A 17,726-nucleotide genomic window follows, 5' to 3' on the forward strand; every position below is an offset into this window, starting at 1 on the left:
AGACACATGCAAGAATATGAAAATACATACTATATGGTACTACCAAACTTTATAGGCTACCTTAAGAAATACTCCTATGTGGCCTAAAATGCTCATTTCACAGCACTTACTCTAATGAAAACCATTTAAGTTTCAGCTTGTGTTAAAATAAGGGTTTGTATTTGTGTAAAATTCCCATTAAATATTGAACACTGATTAATTTAAGCATAATTCATTCACGATGCCAAACTTTAAATATTCTCATATAATCATAACACTAATTTTAAGAGGATATTTACATTAAAGACAGTAGTTATAAAAGATATTTGTCATTCTTACGCAGAGATTACACTCATAACAGATTAAATATAAGAAATACTAATAAAACATTCTGGAATACTGAACTTTCAAGTATAACATACCATAGGAGTTCATAGGTTTGAAGAAGGTGGTTGCACAAAATAAGTCTTAAATATCTCTTAATTCTAATGGCTAATAACTTCTAAGCGCTAAAATAAATACTGAAAAAAACCCATGCACATTCATTTAACATTCAAAGCATTTTTAACAAAATATAAACAAGCAAAACTTACCGCCAAGTCGGAGTAGGTAATATGGAGTTACAAGCATCATAATATGCTGCACCCAATAAATCTCCACCTCAAAAGGAAGCTGAAAGCATTTAGATTTATAGAATGATAGATATTATATCCATTCCACATAGGATCAAATTCATTTAAAACATGCATATATATATATGTATAGTCTTACTGCAAAGAGAAGCCACTTGTGAGCAAATAGTCAAGAATGAATTTTGAAGTGAACTAATAGTTTAACATTCTGAGTCATGATAACTTTCAAAGCATAAAATCTCTTTGTGGTAATTATAGAGATTTCACATTTCCTGTAATAACTACCCAATACACTACTATAAGCTTTAATTTATCTTACAAGCCAAAAAATGTTAAAAATAACATCTGAATGGCAGATAACCAATAAGATGTGAGAGACAAGGAAACTATTTATTTTCCAGCCTATACAGTATCTGAATAAAGCAACTTACCATTACTGGCCATGTTTTAGTAATTCTCAAATTAAGAACAGCATAAATATTCAGTTGAAAACAATTACTTCAGTGGGTGGGCATTAGATGAATGCAATAACAAACATTTACTGCTAATTTCACAATTCTTCAACTTTACCAAATATTAACAGACAGAAAAGAAGTGAAGGTTAAGACTTCTGTAATTCCAGAACATAAAGAACCATACTTACATACTGTATGCATTCAGTTAACTACTTTACCCTTTTTATTATTAATGTTGTTAGTGTAATCAGAACTCAAATATCAAGCACTCTCTACCTAAATCTACCTGTATAATACTTGTAATAACATGAATCTCATAAAATTCAATTGGTCTACCAAATAAGATTTCATCAGGTCATGTTAAACGAAGGATGATATCTGGAGCAAGAGAGCCATGGATTTATGATTACAAGATGGAAATAGCTAAGGAAAAAACAAAGTACCTAAGGAAAAAACAAAGTACCAATGAAAAAGACAACATAATGACCTTTCTTAGGCTCAAAGAAAACATGGAAAAGACAGATATACAGTACTGCATGCAGTACAAAAAATGCAGTAACTGACCCCCAAAAATTAAAAACTCCACAACACTAATACTGACATACCAAAATTACAGAAATTTCTCATCAAAACTGAAATGGATACATTCAAATATGCAAAGTGTGTAATGTTAATAACAACATGTCATGAGAGTAATATAATTTAATGAAAACACACTGCAATCATTTCTTAATATGCAGATTATGCTAACAGATCAAGGGCTACGTATTCACCACTAACATATCAAAAAGCTTAAGTTGCAGTTATACAAGATATATCTGTAGAAAAGGCTGATATTTACTGAATAACAGGAAATATGTAGTATTAGACACTAATACTACTTATTTCAGAGAATAATATAAAAAGTTTGCCTGCATTCATTTATGTCCTTGTTCTAGGAACAACGGGTACAATAAATAAAGGCATGAAATTCAAGAAATGTGGAAGGTAGAGAGTTCCTATGAATGTAGACAACTGAATGACAGCTCTTGGGATGAATTTAGCTAGCAGTGAGCCAAAAATAATGAGACCTCATTCCTATCATCAGTGACCAATTTTGTAAGTTCTCCCAAAGTCCAATTGTAGATCATTCCCAAGGCATACAGAACTGCTGTAAATATTAAGAGATAACAAACCCTGAAATGCAAATTAATGGACAACCACAAAGGTTTAAACTAGCATGCTGCAATGTAATGTCATACCTGTGTGATATTTCAGTAATAGCCCCACAAATCTTTTATCATTCTATTGTTCCACAGCCATTATGCATGTAAGTAACAATTACAAGCTTATGATACCCTTTTTACCACAGCAATTTTTTCAAGACAACTTTACACAGAATATGAAACCAGACTTGTTCTCATAAGGAAAGGAAAGTTTTGGACTGAAAGGTCGCTACATAGATTAAGTAATTCCTACATTGTATTATACCAGGCATTGTAGGCAGTAACCTCCTTTGAGGAGGAAGCATAAAGTATGTTGCAGTTTATAATTCTGAGCATAATATTTGAATACTATGCACTTTGCACTCAAATGCATTTTCTTTCATAGAATTTCAAAACTTATCTAATGCTGCCAGAAAAATACACATCATTCATGAGGGTTCCCATATTTACTATAATGACGATATGCCTTACATACTCTAGATCTTTCGTTATAACAGCCATGGGCATTCTACAGCCCACAGGTCACATGCACCCAGCAATATGCCAGTGTGCAGCCTTCAGTTTTATTTTATTTTATGTTAACATAAAATATAACTTTGTAAGAAAAAATTTACATTACGATTTTAGTAAAAAGTGTGCATTTATTACCTCTTATTATATGCCACTACTTCAGTACATTTGTTATATTAAGAAAAAAAAATTGTAATTTAAACTAAAACCATCTTAAATGTGTTTTCTTTTGTGGAAATTAAAAACAGAAACGCTTCTGCCATATCACCATGAGACTTCAGTCTACAATGAGAATCCTGTGCATCTGTGAGCTTTCAAGATTTTCAGAAACTTCCATATCTATAATGTTTTTATTCAAGGTAGGTGTGGGAAACACCATGACTAGTTGAGAAGCAAAGTGAGCAGTATTTTCAGCAGCATTTGTTTTTCACTTTGTGTACTATCATGACACATTTAAAACCATTCAAGATACAGTATTGCCATGAAAATTGCACTCTAGTTCTATATGTATATTAGCAATTCTATTAGTGCAGTTTGGCATACTGCAGCCTTCAGTTGCCAAAATGTTATCCATACCAGTTTTATACCATTGTTGATATACTGCTGACAGAATGTGAACATTATCTGAAGACCCCTATTTTCTAGAAATGGATAGCTGTGATTTAGATCATCAGGGAAAGATTTCTTGTTTGGCTACCATTTTGCTTCAATGGACAACTTAACCCAATACAATACAGGAACTGAAGAAAGCATAAAATCAGAAAATGGAAAAGACAAGAGTCAAATCACCAGCAGATGGAATTCCTAACTTCATATCTTGTGAAACAGTACCTTAGAAATAATATTCCTGGCAGTGTCATGAATGTTGTGGCTTCAAAGTTAACCCCACAACATTCTCTCTCTCTCTCTCCTGTATCTCTTAAATGCATTAATAAATATCTTATTTTTTACTTATTTGTAATTACTTTATTCTTAATTGTATTTTTACAGCCATAAAAATTAACTTAATTCTCTCTTTATATATATCTGTTCTGTTCTGTCACAGTTTTTTAAACTGATTATGGTTTTCTTGTTTCACTAGAAGCTATACCCATCAAAAATAACAATGAGAACACTAAACTACACCACACCACAGAGGGATTACCAAACACTACATTACAACACACCACAAATGGATTACCATTAACAAAATGCTGAGATTCATGGCCGGGCAGCATTGGAAAGATTGTACAGTATCACAACTGAGCAAGTTCCTAGAGATGTGGCATCAAAAAGCTGGAAAACTGACCGAGACCTCAGCAACCAAGATAGACTGGGTATGTGAAAGCAAAAGCATATACATTAGGTGATGGTCATAAAGCACCAGTGCATAACCATTTTCCTTGAGTGTGAAAAGGTCAAAATTACTTAATTATTAAAATGCAGAACTGTAGATTCAGTTTCTACAAAGCCCTGCTTCTGGCATAGCTCCATGACAGGCCAAAAAGGATCCCTGGAGAAGGCCCTCACCACAGGGGTTGGTTCCATGGCTTCCTCACCAAGATTTTCCTTGAAGAAGGTTTCCACCCCTCCCTAAGGAAGACATTCCCAGAGGGAAGCAGGGCAGAAAAGTGTGCGGGAGAGCCAGAGAGAAGGAACAGAATGAGGAAATTAAGGGATCAGGGATTTCCTTTCACTTGGCTCTGGCAGCATTCTATGGACAGAAGGTAAGGAATGCAGACGAGATGTGTTAGAAGGGGGAGCGAGAAGCACCAGCAAGGGTGAGTGAGGATGCCAAGAGTGGAACAGGGATAAGAGATTTCTTTGTACTTGGTTCTGGCAGTGTTCCAGAGACAGAGGGTAACCAATGTAAATATTAAGTGTGTGTGCAGAGAGAGGGAGAGGTGGGAGCAGAGGGGGTTGGGGAAAGAAAAGAGCCAAGGGGATGGAGAGGAAACAAGAGTGGGAATTGAGGAAGTGCATTGTGGGGATTGGAGATTTCCTTTGGCTTGATTTCTACAAAAAAATAAATAAATGATGGAAAGAGATTTGGGGGTGGGAGGGGGTCAGGTGTTTTGAAGAATTTGCTCTGTGAAGCCTCTCAAAATTATGTTTCATACGTAAAAATGCAACTGTATGAAGGAGAAATTTGACTTAGAGAGGGGACTTACCCCCAGTTTGTATGTAGTTTTGCACTGCATTCCTTAGAAATGAGTATGTTTTTTATCTTTCCTAAGCCTGTACAGGGAGGGCTGGAGTCGGGAAGGGCATCCGCATATGATAAGAGTAGCTGGACAGGATGTCACCTAGCATCATACTTCTGTTACCTTTTGTATGTTGAGTCTTTCAGGATTTTTAGAGTATTTCAGGATTTTTAAAGAACTGTTTGTCAGAGAAAAATATTTTTAATAACTTTAAATTCTTAATATTTTTAATATTGCTCCTCAGTTTCAGATCACATCTTAGTAATAATTTCTGACATCTTACTCAGTTACCTTACTGTCCATACTTTATATAAAAGTCTTCATAATTCTGATTACCCTTTGCACTTAGATCTTCCCAGATTATACATTCAACCATGTAGTACCATCTAATTCTAACAGTCTTGTTTTTTTTTTGTGTGAGGTTCCATACCACAGAGTTTTATAAAGGGTTTGTTCCAGCTAGGCCTATGCCCAAATTATGAAGTGATCTTGCTAATCTTGTGGTTGAATTGCTAAAACTTTACAAAGTTCAAACTGGGCGCAAACACTATTTTGTTGAGCATTCATCAGTCTCATTTCATAGTCTGTTTTATGTAATTTGTTCTTTGTTATTTTTCTTATATAGTTAATTTTCACCTTTGTATTCTTTCTCCATGCTAGTTTGTGAAGTCTTGCAGAATTATGTTTTGTATACAACTGCAAATGTTTGCAGGAGAAATCTGCCAGAAGGAATGAACTCTCCCCAGAGTTCACTGTTTAGCATTTCTATTCTTAGCAATACTTATGCTTTTTATCTTTACAAAGCCCAGATATATAAAAAAGGTTGGAATCAAGAAGGGGTTCCGTCCATCAAACATCTGCAATTTTTTCCCTACTGAAGCCCTCAGGCTTTTATTATTCTGGTTTTCTGACTAAGGTTGCAGCTTGGCTAATAATAATATACAAATATACAGTAATAATAATAATGTCATATAAGAATTATTGTTTCATTCATACAAACCATTGCTTTACATATGACATATAGCAGCTGTATGACAATGGTCAGGAGTCTATATGAAACAATCAATGGCAATGCCCTGTCAGTGACAAGAGAGAACTATCAGGCTTGATTAGAATAAGGATTAGTGTCATGACATGCCTGGTCTACACTACAACCCAAAGAAAAAGCTTTCAGTTCCAATAGACATCAAGCAGTGTTAGGAACTAATCTCTCATAAATGGAGAAAAATGGTTTATGTGCCAAAATAAGTAACAGCAGCCAGACACGAAACAGTGAAAGCACTATATCATATAACATCAATTAGAGTAAACAGGGTTCCTATTCCAAGGGAGACAAAATACAGAAGCATACTGAATAAAAAGGATGAAAAGGAAAACCTAAAGGTAATGAGGTGTTAACAGTCTTTTAGGGAGAGGCATGGACAGATAGCATTTTAGCTAAAAACAGTGAGAGGAACAATCTAAAGTTAAGAATTTTATGAACAATTTTATTTTAGCTATAACAGGCTGGATGGCCTTGCAAAATTTCTCATATAATGACATGTACTCGGGCAGAAGTTCTGAATTACATGCATTTTTCAACAACCCACGACCATTCATTCCCCTAACATGACCCAGCACCTCAAAATTTAACTGAATCCTAACCTACTAAAAATGGCAAATATAAAAATACCTAAATATAGCAAAAATATTGTGAGGAATTTCTTCCATTTCCTTCTACCTTCTGAACTATATGAGGTTTAAATCTTCACCTTCACCCTTCTCTCATAATTTCCAGGCCATTGCCACAGGTGGACCTACTGTTATTTCCTTACCTACCACTTCACTACTGGCTGTTTCTTCACACTTTCCATTTGTGCCCAGACCATCTCAGTCTTTTAAGATCCCAATCCATTTTCTAAACCGAATAAAACAGCTTTCTGCAGTGCACTTCAGCTATGCATCTCACCATTTTGTAATCAACTACTCTGAATCTCATCAATTTCCTTTGTTGGTACCCATGTCTCCACTGTGAATAGCTGCAATCTTACACATGGATAAAAAATATTAGCCCTTTTACCAATTATGTACTTTTATATTTGCAAACAGGTCAGCATTCTTATAAGCTCTTGGCATCATCTGTTAAACCTACTAAATAGTACAATATTGCTCTCACCCCTACACCACATCCAGGGCATCTACAAGGCTACTTTTTCTTATTGTACTCTCTTCTACCGTACTTTCGGTCAACATAATTTTATTTCCTAGTTTTCTTACACTGCTTTCCAATCCTCTATTCCCCACTCAACTCTTCCAACTTATAAACATTTCTAAGGCCTCATCCTTTGATTCTGCAATTACCATCAAGTAATCTGCACTTATTTTTAGATGCTTCTGACTAACAATTATCTCAATTTCTTTACAAATACCAGACAGTGTCTTCACTCCACAGCATATACCATGGGCATATGCTCAAGGGGTCTTTCTGGTACCATCTGAATTTATAAGTCCATCTAATTTCTTGACTTGATACTGTGTTCAATACAGTACCTCCTAAATATTAAGATATATTATGATATATGGCATCTTATTTCTGTTTATAATGTAATTCTGTAGTTCTCAGAACATAAGATTACCCCATTCATTTTGTTTGCAGGTAGTTGCCTTTTCAAAAAGGAGTGCTTCTCCCAAATTGTATAAGCAGTTGCTTCATCATATCTACTGCCTCTGTGTTTGATTTTCAAAACATAAATACCAACTAAAAAAATAAAGACAATTTTGTAATTTTCTTTTAACTTTTACCAAGTATTTTATTCCAGTATACTTACATAGTGAAATATGACAAAACAGTAAAACACATGATCAAGCTTGTCGTATGATAAAGTGGGATTGCCAACCTTGCCACCTGAAATCTTTTCCTCAATGTTGAGAAAAAAATTCTGGAGAATAGTGAAAATTAATAGTGAATGCAGGCTTTTAAGTGGATGAAAAAAAGGAACAGAAAAAAGTACCAAAAATCAACATGAAAACGTCACTAACAATGAAAGATAACCCTGTGGGTTGGGACTAAAATGTCAGGGTAATCAGCGCTAGTTTTATGAAACATTAGTTCCCTCATCACCAGTTGACTAGTTCTGGATAGTCTATCATCACCAAAGAAGTGGCACTTCTGTGTCAAACAACAGTTTTTAATAATGAATTTTCACATCTTTATGAATCTGAACTAAATTTTATACAGTTATCCTTATCATTCCTTATCTTGTAATGTAGAGCATAAACAAAATTGAAATCCCTCCATTTTATAGTAAGCCCAGCAAGGTTCATTCATTCGTAAGCCCCTGTAAAATCCATGTACTGTCTCAGTGCAGCACAAAATATTATATCCTTTTGTACTATTTTCTAAAATTATTACCCTTCATGCACTTCAATAATACTTAGTCTTTATGTTTCATTTAGCTACAAAAAGTTTCACAACATTCTGTAATACACAAGTCCACACTACTCTACTAATTTATATTCTAGAGTTATTTCTTTTCAAGCAATAACACCTAACTTAGTCTGAAAATTAACATGCTAATTTTTCATGGCTCTTAATTCTTTTTTATTTGTACAATTCAGTAAAACTGTTCACATGCTATCAATCATTCCAGTTTCTAAGAGCAAATTTTAGTAATCTTTCTAAGCACAGATCCCTACATGCTCAAGTATCTGACAGATGGGAATTTTGGTCAAATATCATCCACCTCAGAATTCCTTGAAATTAACCTGTTCTACCTTTAAAAAAGTTAAAACTAGATTTCTATGAATTTTCAATATGTGTAGTCATATATCTTCTCCAATCTCTTTTCATTTCCAACCAACAATCTTAGGGCTAATTCTATGCCTCATCAAAGCATACCATTAAAAGAAAAAAGTTAAACATAAATGTACAAGGCCCCTACTAATGGCAATAGTGTCATTTTCATTAATGTGTAAGTCTGGTAGGTTACACAAAGCTGGAATACAGTACATATCATTTACCTACTCCAGCACACAATGTATTTGTTCATTCCAGTCCACAAAGCACAAAGTCATTCCAGTGAGCACAAAATCCATCACTGGGTTTAGTTCAATGATAAAAATTTTAAGAGTATGAATATTTATTGCTGGTTATTTTTCAGTTACGTACCAAGCAAACTGCAAAACAACTTATGAAAACTATATAGCAGCTGATATAGAAATTTATTCTGGAAAATTACCAAATGAAACCAGCACTAGGAGCAATATACATAACAGTTAAGATCATCTTAATAAAACAGAATTAAAACTGATGCATACTTAAAAGATGTGATCTGTTATGTTAACAAGCTTTTCTTGTGACCAGTTCACTGTTAATTTGATTAACATACCAGACTGCTTTCCATGTCTCAACATCCTACTCTTTCCCAAATGTGCCAGCAGCAACTTGTCAAAAAAATAAATAAACAAATAAAAACTGAAGATGGTCACTTTTCCAAATATGATAAAATCTATACAGTATAAACATGCTTCTAAACTAATTTCCAGAAGTGCACAACTGGTGTCTAATTCAGAAAAATAAAAGACAATAATAAAAAAAAATCTACATACCAGCCTTGAATTTGTGACAGGGAACAACAAAGCAAGGACTGCTCCATTCAAAAAATTGAGGTGGACTCTGAAGACTGTTGTCACAAATTGGCTAGGTGGTGCAGCTAGGAGATAAATCTGAAAAACCACATCAGATGAACGATAAAATTGTTAATAATAACATAAGGGATAAGATACTGAAAACAGTGTGGATCACAAATGAAATAAGAAATTCAGGTTTCTACTTACACTAAACTACTATGGAAAATACACAATTAGACTTTAAAAACACTGATACCATGTGGCAAATAACATAAATTGATTATTAAGACAAGTTCATGACATACTGAAAAACAGCATTAAATTGCCAAGCAAGTTTCTAAATAAGTTCATATAGGAGAAATAAGAGCATGACAACAAACTACACAAAGATAAGGAATAGAGAAAAATTAACCCAAGTTTGAGGCAAAGGGAACACCTGCTGAAGACCAATGAAAGGAGTAGGAGATCTCCTTGGAAAAGGTATGGCACTCACTCTGCCTTGGGGTACAGGTATTGGCTTTTGCAGTGACCTCTGAAAATCCTCTCTGAGGCTGTGCTTGTGACTGCCATGCGTAAAGATGAGGCTGCTTCAGAAGAAACTACATTGAAAGATACTTTGGGTAGTTCATGATAATCCATAAGGTTCTGAAGTTATTACAGGGCCAAAATGGAGCTATGAGAGTCATCTGGGAGCTTGACATGGCTTGAAATGTCACTGGCAAATGTCTCAATAAACTAAACCACTGAAAAGCATAAAGTTCCAGGTCTTTTCATAGCTGCAGCCTGGTGCTGAATGCCACTGCAGCTGGGTCCAACCAAAATGAACAAACAGAGGGTTATCTGGGTGTTGGCAAATGCTAAAAACTTCTCCAACAACTGTATAAATGACAAAAAAAGGCAAATCACTCCACCCACAGTCACCTGTTCCCACAAAAGGTAACAAAAATCATCATTCCTCTTCAAAGAATTGTAACATGTGCAAGAAACCTTGCTAGCCTTCCTGAAGGAAAGCCTTCCAGGCCTTATCTTTAGACTTCTGTTGTCCAGGGACAAAGGAGATGAAAATGATGAGAGGGAGAAGGAGGATGCATACAAGTGCTTTGACTATTTCTCCTAGTGGTCTCTCCAAGCTCGCCCAAGCCAGTGTTCATACTTGTAAATGGTAAACCTTTATGCGGCACATCTCTAATTTACGTGACATATCTCTAGCTTATGTGACATATCTCTGAACAGTTTTTAGGCCACAGCAATCAATTCTGTATCTTTTTAATATTTTAAAAGATGCAACTGAGACAGGAGTCTTGACAAGGACAAGAGTTAAAGCAGCAGCTGCCAAAGCAGTCAATCAGCATTACCAAGTAAACCAGCAACAGGAGCAACAGCCACGGTTGGGGTCAGAGTTCAATGCTGAAGCAGGGAATTTGGCAGTAACCAAGTGCCAAAAAAGCAAACAAGGAAGGATCCCTGTATAACCAAAGGTAAGGCGACAATGCCTTCAGTAACTCCTCATTCTCCAACAAATACCTCAGAGAGGTCAGTGACACAGGATCAAGAGTAACATGAGCAAAGAAAGGGTCATGACCTTGCGAAGGCAGGCACAGCAATTACCAACACTCTGTAACTGATCTCCTCTCCTCATACCAAGTAGCTGGGGGAAATGCCCAAAAACAGTTGCAAATCCTGAAGCAAGGATCTCAATGGAGAGAGATCCTCGAAGAAGATTCAGGGAGAGAGGAGCAGGTTACAGTCCGATAACAATGAAGAAGACTTCTTGGATCTTTTCCTCATGGTCCCAAACAAGTTGAAACCATTGTGCAATTCTGACACCTGCAAAGAAAACAGAAAATTAAACGATCAACATTCCAGGGTGTCATAAAGTGCTTCACATTCTACCATACTAACGTCACCTTCACTGCTCATTCTTCCTTGAAAGGGAATAAGCAGATATACATAACAAAATTTAAAAAATCAAAGAAGGGAGCCAAAGTCACTAACAATGGGTAATTCAGAAATAAGAAAATACTCCAAAAACACCCACATTCAAAGATTCCATTTGCAGAGTAGTCTTCTCTGTAGTAAGGCTGGAGAAGAAAGTGAACACTTACAGCCCTTTACGCCCCTCCCACTAATTAGCTACCTTGTTAACAAGCTTGAACAGCCAATCTACTTTCAACGAGGGTATATCCATATAAAAGACAAAGGTTTCCACAAGGGTACAGTATATCCATATAAAAGACAAAGGTTTGTATTCCTAATGGAAAACAGTATGTAAATAGTACTGAATTATTCTTACAATAGTTAACAGGCCATCACAGTTAACGAGATATCACATTTAAAAAAGTTGAATGATCATTGGAAACAGCTACATAGTATAAAAGCAAACGATGTCACTGAATTTATCCCCTAAGAGCATAAAGAAATGTGAACTAACAAAAAATAAGGCACATGATACGGGATAACCTTATAAACCTACAGGAAGCCAGCAAGCAAACTGCCATTAAACTTATTAAACTTGATAAGGCAAAAACAATAACACTGAAAGATTGGATATGACTGCGAAACAGCAAATAAGGAAACCAACAGCTGGAAGCACAACTAGGAACAACTCTTGCTGATGCACACAGCAGTGAGACACAATAGAATGAGTTAGCCCTCTATGGATCATGAGCATGCTTTCATATATAGTTCAAATATCTCCTCAGTAATTGAAGATTTCAGAATTGGCATGTCAGGGAATAACACAAAAACAATTTGGACTATTTGTGACGGACAGATCTGTTATGACCATATTTAGGGCTTTATGCAATAAGCTACCTGCACTGACTGTGCAGCTGCTCAGAGGTGATGCATAAGATAATTCAAGAATCTCTTTATAAAAACTTTATTCTTCAAAAATACTTTGTTATTTTAACAATTTCTAACTGGTATGCTATATGGTATGGTGTATTTGTTAACATTCTTGACATTTGCAGAGATATAGATTACACTTAGAAGCCCAGCCTACAGTCAGCCAACTTAGCTGTGATATGAATTCATACCAAAAATCAGTTATTCACAGAAGGTCTGGAAACAATACCCATTTGAATAAAAAGTGCAACTGCTTTCACTTACTATCAAAAGATTTCTTTGTGGAAAAGACAACAGGTATAGTTGTTTCAATACAAAAACCTCATCAGAATTGATCTGATGAACCTAGGATGGATCTGTTCTAACTGGATTCAATTTGGACTTATCAGAGGATGTATGATTTCTGTACTGTCTAAGCCATAAAAATTTGGAACCTGTAACTTTCATAAATTATGAATTACTAAAATTGACCTGCAACTATTAGCACTGTTTAGGTCCCTCTCAGTTTTAAATATAGAAACAATTACACCATTATAACATGTTTTCTTCAGTCAAAAGTTATTCTATTTAATAGTGGTGCTAATATTTTAACATTTCAAGAAATGTAATTAATACTAAGGGTTGATAACTGAAAAAGAAAAAGTTTGTATTCTTACATGGTGAATCTTTCACATGACATAATTCCTATTTTTGCCAGGTTAACACAATCAGTTCTGTATCCTTTTAATTTTGCGAAATATTCTCCTTGGACACCTACATGCTCTCATGAAATGAAACATAAGAATAAGACAAAAGCCAAGTCACTCCCTTTGGTACCTAAAGTACAACAGCCATAGGCAAAAATCCAGGGCTCCTGGGTGCTAAGTGATCCTAGATTCTTATTATAATTTTTAAGAAAGTGAGGGAAGAAGGAAAATATGATGAATAAACACCCCCGTACTGAAGCAAACCATTATACCAGTCACACCAGTTGAGGATACAATAGCAAAAACCCCCAAACTTCCCTCTCAACATAACCATGAAGGTCCAAACGTGCAAGCTTAACAAGAAAGACCCCAACTTCAGCAATGAATCAATCAAAATTTTACCCACCTTGTTTTTCATTACCATAATTCTTTCTGCAGATAACTGCCTGTGTGGCCAATGAAACTCAAGAATAAAAATAAACAGTGAAAGCATTAATATCTTTCCACTTTCTTTGAAAATTTAATATATTATCTACTTGTTGAAGGGAAGAATAAAAGACAAAGAAAAGAGAACACTTTCTACAAGTTAAAGCCCATGAAACAGCAATTGTTTTAAAAAACGCTGCCATAAAAGAGGGACTTCTTCAACATTAAACCCAATATGCTACAGGATTCTCTATGTCAAGGGATGATAACACCACCTCCTTTAGGACAAGTCTGGTGCTGGACAAAAAGAAAGAGGAACAGATAGAAATCAAGGGTAAACTAGAGGTCTTCACGACTCGACTAATTGTTTCCCAGCATACATTACTCCCTCTTTCAGCAGGCACAAGAGGATGACTACCAAAGGTCATGATGAAATTGGTGAGGCTTCATGGTGGAAACTTAAAAATCCCCAAAGGAAAATTTGATGGAATGCAAACTAACACTAGAGGAGGAAGAGGTATAAAATCTCAGCCTCAATACCTACATTACCAACTAAAGGTTAAAGTTCTCCTTGACTTTATTCAGTCTAAAATTAGAGAACCTAGGTAGGATCAGGTTGAGTGGCTCCCTCTAACCCATTCTTTTAGCTGAAGCCCTCACTAATCATGCTGCTCCTTACAGGAGCTCCATTCTTACCAAGAAGAAGAAGGATACTGCCTAACCCTTAAAATGAAACAAGAGCATCACCTTAAGAAAAGTTGACAAAGCAGCAGCCCTGGTACTCAGGCTGCCTACTTCAAATTCTGATGAATATACAAGAATTCAGTGGATGACACTCGCCAAAAATCAAACAGGACCATAAAGAGGCTCAACAGGCTGCCTACTTCAAATTCTGATGAATATACAAGAATTCAGTGGATGACACTCGCCAAAAATCAAACAGGACCATAAAGAGGCTCAACACTGAGTAATGCCCCTAGACTTCCACCAGCCATGGGTGACTTCGAACCAGGATATATATAGGGCAATATAAAAACTCACAAACCTGGAAACCCTCTATTGTCCATCATCAGCCATATACCAACCTAGATATATAACCTTGCTAAAAATTCAACAATCTCCTCATCCCTTACATTCTCAACAGGTAATAACTTCAAATTTCCACCCACCTTTGACAGGCATCATTAAATGTCAAGAGCCTTTTTACCAATGTCTCTGTCAACAAAACAACACATCACATCCTGACAAAACACATTGATGCAAGGATACCCTGACACTGAACATCCCCAGTGAGGCCCTGAAGGCCCTTCTTGAGATATGCACCATAAGAACCCTTCATCGCACACAGAGGCCATTTATACTTCAAGATAGATGGTGTGCACTTATGCACTGTTCCACTAGGGGGAACAATTCCAAGGAGATCAAGATGTTGGCACAGACACTGGTAAACACTGAATTCTCAAACAGAATGGTTGAGCAACAGACCAGAACTAAAATAAACAAGTGGCACACCAATGAATACCCCACCAATGAAGATGGCAAAATTGGCATACACATGTTTAATTCATGAGCCATATGTACTGAAAATAACTGGAAGATGAAAATGCCATGAAACAGATAAAAGGAAACGTCACACCTCCTACCAAAGAGTGAGAGAGTCCAGGTAATAATTTGTTATACAAGTATGAAAACCAGTCACCTCATCCTAAAAAACAACGCAAGTTCTCATACTCGGTGGATAGATGCCACCACTCATATATTAGGATGACAACTACTACACTATCTAAATATCTCTAATACCATCTACAAGAAGTGGCCATATTTAATCACCATTACCACAAACACCAGAGGAAACCAGAAAGAGAAGAATGACTTGGGCTGTAAAAATTATAGTCACCACACCAGACCACCATCTTCAAGCCTTACATATCCTGCAAAAAAAATTTCAGCATAAATACTGTTAACGAAACTGAATTTCCCCAACGATCATTAGGAGAACATCAGAAATCAGTTAATCAGTCAGCACCATACACCATCGAGGCTGTGACATAGAGAGAGAGAGAGAGAGAGAGAGAGAGAGAGAGAGAGAGAGAATGTATGGCTATCCCACTACTGGGGCAGACCCACCCTCCCTCCCAGGTGTCACAATGAGAAATGCAGGAAATTAGCGTGCACTAAACACCAATGAAAGAAAGGAAATGACCAGCTGGTGCTTGGTGCCAAAGAGAAAAGGGAATAAGATGAACAAACATCCCCCAGTCTCAAGCAAACCATCAAGGATAACACCAGCAGAGATCCCCCAAACTCCCAGATCAACAAAACCAAGGTGGTCCAAACATTTGTGAGCTTTACAGCAAAGAAACCCCACGCCACAGCAAAGGTCAGTTGAAATTCACCTGCCTGAACTAAAACCATCCTCCCTGTAAAAATGCTTTACCTCCTTTTTATCTCATTCTCTCTCTCTCTCTCTCTCTCTCTACAGATGACTGCTTGCGCACGTCAAAACGAAAAAATAAACAACAAAAGCAGACTATCTTTCCATACCCTTCGGAAATTTTATTATTCAACCTGCCTGATGGTGAGGAGAGTTTAATAAGAGCAACAGAGTAGACTCTTTATGAGCTAAATGCTGCTGACACAGCAATTATTATTATGTTATGATCATTCTTATCATTAAGTAGTTTATTCAGACAACTGAGTTAACTGAGTGCCAGTTGTAAGACTAAAGTAGGTCAGAGTTTATTCTGATGATGCAATTACATGTACAGATGCTTTATAAACTGCACAATGAAGGAACTACTTTGTACACAAATTGAAATAATACCTTACTGTTTTATACCATATAAATATTTACTTTATATGAATTTATATGAAAAATAAGATTCCAAAAACTGTTACAAGAAAAAGGGCATCACTTTTGGAATACCTCTCTAAAAGTGATAATAAAAGCTAATACACTATTACCTGAATAGCTGTGGTGACATGACAAGGATTTAGTAAGTATATGAGCTGTTTTGTTGCAAACTTGAATCCTATTTCCATGCCAAAAACCATGGAAACTAGCACCAATAAAGCTCTCTTGCCTCCACGATCCTTCCTGAAAATATTACAAATGTATCTATGGCCACTTAAAAATCTAATACAGGCAGTCCCCGGTTTACGACGGTTCCGACTTCGGCGTTCGAGGTTCGACGCTTTTCAAATATATTCATCAGAAATTATTTCCTGGCTTACGACGCATGTTCGGGGTTACGACGCGTCGTGCGCCGATCCGACGGAAGAAATATGGCCCCAAAATGGCAGAATAATCATAATTTGAAGGTTTTTTGATGTAAAACTCAATAATAATGCAGTTTACATCGTTTTCAATGCACCCAGAGCATTAAAAATAAGGTTTTCTTACGATTTTTGACGATTTTCGACGATGTTCCGGCTTACGGCGATTTTGGATTCTGACGAGCGCAAGAACGGAACCCCGTCGTAAACCGGGGACCGCCTGTATGTAAAAACACAAAAAAATTCTAAAAATACAAGGCACAATTTCTTAATACAAGCTCATATCTTATAGCACTTTCATTTGTAATGATATGTTCCTGAGACAAGTGTAAGAACAAAGAAAAACCTCACTTTTTCTAGGTGATTAGTATGGTGGTACAGCACAGTCCAACAGGACTCAGGTATCAGTGAAACTCATTCTTTGGGTGGCAAGCCTTTGACAAACAGCACGTAAGAAAATTTATATTAAAAACAAACCCATAACTTGCAACTGAACCTCACTTCAGTAGGAGAGAATCAAATTTTCCAAAGCCCAATCACTAAACTATAACACCTGGATCTGGCTAGCAGCAGAAATAACGAGTTATGGTCCAAGAACTCATCTTTAAAGACGGTTTGTACAGTGTTTAGCATATACAGCAATATTAATTAGTAGATTTGTAAACTGCAAGACTTATCCAATGTATGTCCTATATCTTTATGATAACTTATCATTTGTACAGTTAACAACTGACCCTCTATGTATAATGAAGGACTAGGTAACTCAGAAGACTATACAGGCAGTCCCCGGTTAACAGTGGGCTCGGTTAATGGTGATCCAGTTGTATGGGGCTTGTCTAGCGACGAAAATTGGCAATTTTCGGCGCCGAAAATCACAGATTTCCGCTTATCGGCACCGATAATTGGTTATTGGCGCCAA

General features: G+C 36.2%; 1 protein-coding gene across 1 annotated transcript in view; it reads right to left on the reverse strand.

Moving 5' to 3' along the window:
- The window catches only part of LOC136843325 (transmembrane protein 164), a 77,089-nt gene that overhangs the window by 37,174 nt on the left and 22,189 nt on the right, over positions 1-17,726 (reverse strand). The window contains exons 3-5 of the mRNA XM_067111600.1: positions 16,496-16,628; positions 9,552-9,668; positions 573-651 (exon numbers count right to left, since the gene is read on the reverse strand). Coding sequence (XP_066967701.1) covers positions 573-651; positions 9,552-9,668; positions 16,496-16,628 — 329 coding nt within the window. The remainder of the gene's footprint in view (positions 1-572; positions 652-9,551; positions 9,669-16,495; positions 16,629-17,726) is intronic.

The sequence above is a fragment of the Macrobrachium rosenbergii genome, chromosome 11 (genome assembly GCF_040412425.1).
Source record: "Macrobrachium rosenbergii isolate ZJJX-2024 chromosome 11, ASM4041242v1, whole genome shotgun sequence".
Classification (NCBI taxonomy): domain Eukaryota; kingdom Metazoa; phylum Arthropoda; class Malacostraca; order Decapoda; family Palaemonidae; genus Macrobrachium; species Macrobrachium rosenbergii.